This window comes from Rhincodon typus, chromosome 22 (assembly GCF_021869965.1).
Source record: "Rhincodon typus isolate 14 chromosome 22, sRhiTyp1.1, whole genome shotgun sequence".
NCBI lineage: Eukaryota > Metazoa > Chordata > Chondrichthyes > Orectolobiformes > Rhincodontidae > Rhincodon > Rhincodon typus.
The window spans coordinates 4466231-4473388 of record NC_063353.1 but is presented as its reverse complement, the minus strand read 5'-3'; the positions used below and the strand labels follow the sequence as shown (position 1 = coordinate 4473388).

At 46.0% G+C, this 7158-nt stretch overlaps 1 protein-coding gene across 1 annotated transcript in view; it reads right to left on the bottom strand.

Annotated features, from left to right (window-relative positions):
• itpr2 (inositol 1,4,5-trisphosphate receptor, type 2) overlaps positions 1-5018 on the bottom strand; it is a 200613-nt gene extending 195595 nt beyond the window's left edge. The window contains exon 1 of the mRNA XM_048610561.1: positions 4600-5018. Within this exon, the coding sequence (XP_048466518.1) occupies positions 4600-5018 (419 nt within the window). The remainder of the gene's footprint in view (positions 1-4599) is intronic.
• Positions 5019-7158: the final 2140 nt, after the last annotated feature.

Here is a 7158-nt window from a genome sequence, read left to right as displayed (position 1 = left end):
GGGGGGGGGGGGTACAGAAAGACTCAGGAGCAGAGGGGCCTAGGAGTACAAGGACCATTGAAGGTGACAGGGCAGGTAGGAGCAGTAAATAAAGCACAGACAGTGTTCTCGAGTTTACTACTAGGGGCGGAGAATACAAGAGCAAGGAGGTAATGTTGAACTTGTATAAAGGTACTTGCTACATAATCAGCTAGAGTACTGTGTAGAGTTTGGGGTACCACACTACAGGAAGGATGTGCACTGGAGAGAGTGCAGAAGATTTTTACCAGAATGGTTCCAGGAATGAGAAACTTCAGTGTTGAGGAGAGATTGAAATAGTTTGGATTGCCTCCTTGGAGGGAAAAAAAGACTAGGAGGAGACTTGATAAGAGATTTTCAAAATCAAGAAAGGGCTGGACAGAGTAGATAGGAAGAAACTGCTCCCCCTGATAAAAAGACCATAAGGACATAAAGTGATGTGCATACAAAGGAAGGGTAATGCAAGGAAATCCTTTTCACTCAGAGCAGTGAGGGTTTGGGAAGTACTGCCTGGAAATGTGGTGGATGCCAGTTCAATAGGAGGCATTCAAGATGGGCATTGGATTGTCATTGAAATAGAAATGGCGTGCAGTGATAGGGGGCAAGTGCAGGAGGATAGACTGGTACAGATAGGATGGACTGAATGGCCTCTTTGTGCACTGTACTAATTCTTTGATTCTGTGTGGGAGTGACATGGGCCTGGCTGAACAAACCAGCTGGTGCTTTCTTCAGACGTTTATCACGTAGGGGTGCCCCTGATATCCAGAGAGCCTTTCTGTTTATGTACCCAGGTGAACTCAAGAATAAAATTGTCAGAGATGGCGTGGGTCCTACATTAACAAATCATTAGCACTGGCCATGCAGCATTTATTGCTCATCCCTAATTATCCAGAGGGCAGTGAAGAGTCAACCACATTGCAGTGGGTCTGGAGTCACATGTAGACCAGACCTGGTAAGGATGGCAGTTTCCTTCTCTAAAGGGCATTAGTGAACCAGGTAGGTTTTTCCCCAACAATCACCAATGGATTCGTGGTCATCATTAGATTCTTAATTCCAGACATTTATTGAATTCAAATTCCACCATCTACCGTGGCGGGATTCGAACCCGGGTCCCCAGAACGTTATCTGGGTCTCTGAGTTAACAGTCTAGCAATAATACCCAAGGCCATTGCTTCCCCTTGTTTATTTGACAGTAACCATGCAGGGTAATTTATGCAGCTGAACAGTATGGAACCTGTTTAAAATAAAACAAAGAAGTCAGAACGACCAGAATGATGATTTTAAACTGTAGATCAGTTCTCGTTTTGACATCAGGATCTGGTTTCTTTTTCCTCGGAGAGTGCAATCCTCTGCAACTGGTTACTGGCTCATGTGCTGCAGCTGACCCACTGGATTCCTCAAAGCACAAGTGGGGGCGGTTGTATATCAATGCATAATTGTGGGGGGGCAGCATGGTGGCACAGTGGTTAGCACTGCTGCCTCACAGCACCAAGGACCCGGGTTCAATTCCACCCTCGGGCGACTGTCTGTGTGGAGTTTGCACGTTCTCCCCATGTCTGTGTGGGTTTCCTCCAGGTGCTCCGGTTTCCTCCCACAGTCCAAAGATGTGCAGGTTAGCACTGGCCAAGCTAAATTGCCCGCAATGTCCAGGGGTGTGTAAGTTAGGTAGATTAGACATGGGAAATGCAAGGTTAGGAGGGTGAATCTGGGTGGGATGCTCGGAGGTATGGATTTGTTGGGCCGAATGGCCTGCTCGCACACTGTGGGGATTCTAGGATTCCATTAGAGCTGGATCTGCTTTCATTCGAGACAGAGATCCCTTCAGGAAATTCAGGGCCATCATTATCAAATGAGTCACCTAGAGGAACTCCCAGGTATTTTCAGCCAACTTGTTTACCTCGGATTTTCTTACCCCACCTTTTCCCCAGGAGATCACGTGATTTCAGGGTGAGACAAGAACCGTATAGATTGAGACACACAATTGGATAGGCTTAGGACCAGAACACCTGCCGGCATTAATTTTTATTACAAATATTATCCTCCCCGTTGATTGAATAGAAAGGACTTGCTCTGGGACAGGAGATTGCCAGAATATTATGTTGCTCAATGCCCTTGAGTGCTGTCAGCGCAAGAATTTGGCTCGCTGTAACTGACAAAGGTTGCATGTTCTTGGAAATCAGTCAGCAAAAGCACATAGCCTTCCTTTGAACCTGTTATCTGCACTTGGAGCTGTGTTGCTACCTAGCCACAGAGCAGCTCTAAAGTATCGATCATCGTATACTATGGTGATAACATTCAAGGCCAGCATTGTTGAAATTGCTGGGATTAAACATTCAGCTATTGCAGGCTAAACTCCACTGGAATCTATCCTATCTCAGTACCTTGTGGAATAGCTGGTGCTGTTTGTTATCAATGGAGGGGAAGATGGTAATGTCATTGGACTAGGAATCCAGATTGATTTAAACTTTAACTTAAAATCAATTGAGGATTGATTTCAGTTAAACACGTAGCTCACTAAAACCCTTTGAGAAAGGAAATCTCTCCTCCTTACCCGGTCTGGCCTCCGTGTGACTCCAGACCCACAGCAACACGGTTGACTCTTAAGTACTCTCTGGAATGGGCCGATCAAGCCACTTGGTTCAAGGACAATTAGAGACAAGCAATAATCACAGACCTTGCCCAGTGACACAAACATTCCAAGAAAGAGCAATTCAAACCTTTAGGTGAGGCTACAATGACACCATTTTAAGCATGCCAGAGGAAGTGGAGGAGGCTGGTACAATTACATTTAAAAGGATCTGTATGCTTGTGTGAATAGAAATGGTTTAGAGGGATATGGGCAAAATGGGACTAGATTAATTTAGGATATCTTGGTCAGCATGGATGAGATGGGCTGAAGGGTCTGTATCCATGCTGTACGTCTCTAGGACTCTATATGCAGGAACTTTAAGTAGGAGGTACTCCACATACAGGTAAATATGAATATTTACTGAACAGACCTGCCCAACACAGCATTCTTTTGAAGTGTCTGGTCCCTTTAATGTTTTGGTTTGTATGGTCATTTAAAAGGGGCTAGCTGGCTGGTTACCTGCACTGCAGCTTCACAGTTGATGTGCAGACCTGCACGGAAGAGGGAGAAACTGCTCCCAATGTTCAGCGACCAAGGAAGTGAAGCAGGCACTACACAATTAATCAAAACAAACAAACACCTCTTATCCCCCCTGTATTTGCCGCCAAGGTCAAAACAGGTTCACGTTCAAGTGAACGACTCTGGAGATCACGTGTCCAACATTAGCATTCATTACTCATTATTTATTGACTAATTAGAAATTAAGTCAGCTACATCTGGATCCCCAATTTGTCATATGACTGGTGACGAAGGTCTCAAACAGCCTTGTTCCAGAGCATATTCAGAAAAGCAGTACACGTGGTCTTGCCCACATTATCACTGCAGAAACCTCAAGATCGAAGAGACAAGCTTCTGCCCTAATGTCATGGATACCAGAATCCAATCTGTCCCAGAATAACTTCAGAACCTCAGGCAAAACACTGAAAATGTAAAGACCAACCCAATCTCCTCATCCCGCCTGCACTAAAATAACCAAAAGTTAGCACCATGGAGCCATATGGCACAGAAACAGCCCCTTTGGTCCAACCAGCCCACGCGAACCATGTGCCCAAACTAAACCAATCCCACCTGCCTGTGTTTGGCCCATATCCCTCTAAACCTTTCCTATTCATGTACTTATCCAAATGTCTTTTAATTGCTATAACTGTATCTGCATCTACCACTTCCTCTGACAGTTCATTCCACACACAAACCACTGTGTAAAAAAAAAAAGTTACCCCTCATGTCCTTTTTAAACTCTTTCTTCACTTACCTTGAAATTATGTCCCCTAGTTTTGAACTTCCCACTTTAAGGAAAAGACCTTTGCTATTCACCTTATCTATGCCCCGCATGATAATTTCACCATTTACATAGAAATTAGAAGGGGAATCCTCTAGGTTTCCTGCAGTGCATACACACTTTGGTGTAATCCCAAAACCCAGAACAATTCCAGACTTTAATTAATTCACATTCCTGCGTTTATTGACCTTGAAGGTGTCAGTCATCCCACAGTGATCACACCCCTCCTATCGTTGTGTACATATGTAGGTAGATAATATCCTTTAATAACTTTAGGCAACAAAAATCATTCGAAGTTTTAAATGAACAATTAATTGAGCATCCAAATCAACTTGAATAAAATTCTATGTTACTATGAGCCTGTGTGGGATTCCTGTGATACAGTGGCAGTGTCCCTACCTCTGGACCAGAAGCTTCAAGTTCAAGTGGAGTGTCAGAGGCTGAAGGGTGACCTCAGAGATTTATAAACACGAGGGGTATGGATAGGGTGAACAGCCAAGGTCTTTTCCCAGGGTACGAGAGTCCAAAACTCAGGGGCATAGGCTTTTAGGTGAGAACCAGACTTCCTTTGCAAAGGCACACTCCAGAAAAGGAGATGTGTGACAGCCTCTAATCACTCCTCCACAGCTACTGCGAGGGCAGTGTGCGGTGACAAAGGCTGATCCCTGCGTACATAAAGGATCCCACAGGTAGTGCCCTTCTCACCACCAGCCAGGTGATGTCTTGGTGGTTGTTAGAAAGTGCTGGTGATGAGGCATTCTGCCCAGGGAGCCACCCAACAGGATCCACCTTCTCCTTCAGGGTCTCGAGGACACTACGTGTTGACCACTTCCTGATGGCCTTGTGATCAAAGGTGTTTTTCTTTGCTAATTTCTCTATAAAGGACATGAGATACAGAACGGTCCAACCACTTGCTCCCATCCTTCCCAACACCAGGGACACCTCAGTAAGTAGTGACGCGTGGTCTGTGTGTATGGAGGGTTTACACACAGCTTGAAGCAGCCGCACACAAAGGTAGCCATCAGCAGGAGGGATATTTTTCGCCCCCTTATCCAGAGCTTTGTACATGGAGTTCCTGCGGACATGGTCCATCTTAGACCTCCAGATGAAGTGGAAGATGGCTTGGCGCGACTGCATCAGCACAGTTTCAGGGAATAGGCCAGACCTGTACAACAGAGACAATGCCTCACATCCAATGACCAGGTTTTTACCTGCAATGGACAGGGAGCAGTGCACCTAAAAGACCAGCTTCTGCTTCACTTTGGTGATGCGCTCCTCCCAAGATTTTGTGCACACCCTAGCCCCTCCAATCCACATTCCCAGCACCTTCAGGTAATCTGTCCTGATGGTAAAGGGCATAAAGGATCAGTTGGCCCAGCTCCCAAAGAACATGGCCTTCCCCTTGCCTCGATTTACCTTCGCTCCCAAGGCCAGTACAAACCGGTCGCAGATGCCGATGAACCTGCACACTGACAACAGATTGGAGCAAAAAAACAGTGATGTGATCTATGTACAGGGAGGCTTTGACCTACAGACCTCTGCTGCCTGGAATAGACACCCATCTCAGGTTCACATCCTTCCTGATGGACTCAGCAAAGGGCTCCATACAACACACAAACACAGCAGGAGAGAGTGGGCAGCCCTGCTCCGATTTCCCACCCATTGATTGAGACTGCAGTAATGACGCTGGTGTAGAGCAGTCGGATCCAATTGCTGATTCCCTCCCCAAAGCCCATTTTGGGCAGCATGTCCCACATGTAGGTGTATGATATTCCGTCAAAGGCCTTCTCCTGGCCCAGGCTGATGAGGCAGGCATCCACCCCACTGTCCTGCACATAGGGGATCATATCCCCAAGGACAGCAACGCTCCCAGAGATCGTCCTGCCCAGGACAGCACAGGTTTGGTCAGGGAGAGTCACCAATCCCAGAGCAGACCTGACCCAGTTGGTGATGACCTTAGACAGAATTTTGTAACCCGCATTCAGCCAATTTCTAATGTCCTCCCCCTGCCCCTTCCGCTTGTAGAGGAGGGTGATGATGGATTTCCCCATGGATTTGTACATGATCCCCGACAGAAGCATACTGTCGTACACCTCCCGTAGGTCCTGACCAATCAAGTTCCACACAGCCGAATACAACTCAGTTGGTAAACCATTACTTTGGGGAGTTTTTTTTTATTCTTTTCCAAAGGAAGCGAGGGTCTTGGTCAGCTCACCCAGCGATAACGGCTGGTCCAGCCTCTCCTGCGTGCTGTTGTCTAAGACCTTGGTGGTTTTGATTGCTGAGAAAGGCTGGCTCTAGTTTTAAAGACTACCTTTCTGGAGTGACAATCCAAACAGCTAGTCTGTGAGCACCATTAATATCAGACAGGTAACTGTAGGGAGCATGACGATACTACCAGGCCACACCATCTCATCCATTGTCACTTAGCAGAAATTGATTTGAAACCGGGGGGATTAGGTGGCGGTAGAAAGAGCCCCAATACTTAACCACCAACACTATCCACACTTTATGCCAAATGCAAACTGCGATGATGTAACTTCAAATATTTGCATCTGGAAAAAAAATTTTAAACAAATGGGGAAGGCATTTCAAGCATTTAAAACTTTGAAATACATTATCGTAAAATGAGTATTTTTAGATCACCTTTGGGTGGGGGGGGGGGGGAGGGGGAGGAAAGGGAGGATGAGACAGAGGGGAGTGGGGACAAGAAAGGGGAGAGGGTGCTGGGGGGGCCAAGGGTGACAGGGAAAGAGCACAGTCATTGTGCGATTTTTTAAAATTTATTTCCTGGATGTGGGTGTTGCTGGCTAGGCAGCATTTATTGCCCATCCCTCATTGTCCAAAGAGCAGTTCAGAGTCAACCACACTGCTGTGGGTCTGGAGTCACATGTAGGTCAGACCAGGTAAGGATGGCAGTTTCCTGAAGGACATTAGTGAACCCAATAAATTTTATTATTAAGCTCTTTATTATTAAACATCACTAAACTCCTAATTCATATTTTCTTTTAAAGAAAGAGAAAGAAAGACAGTTGCAGTTTTATATAGTGCCTTTTTCTGACATCAGGAGTCGGAGTCGGAGTCAAATTCAAATTAGCGATTCAAAGGAAGTCTTTGTGATAACCACAGAACTATCAACAACTGCCTTTAAGCAATTGCTTTTCTAGAGAAGGGTCTAGGTCCGAAACGTCAGCCTTCCGGCTCCTCTGATGCTGCTTGGCCTGCTGTGTTC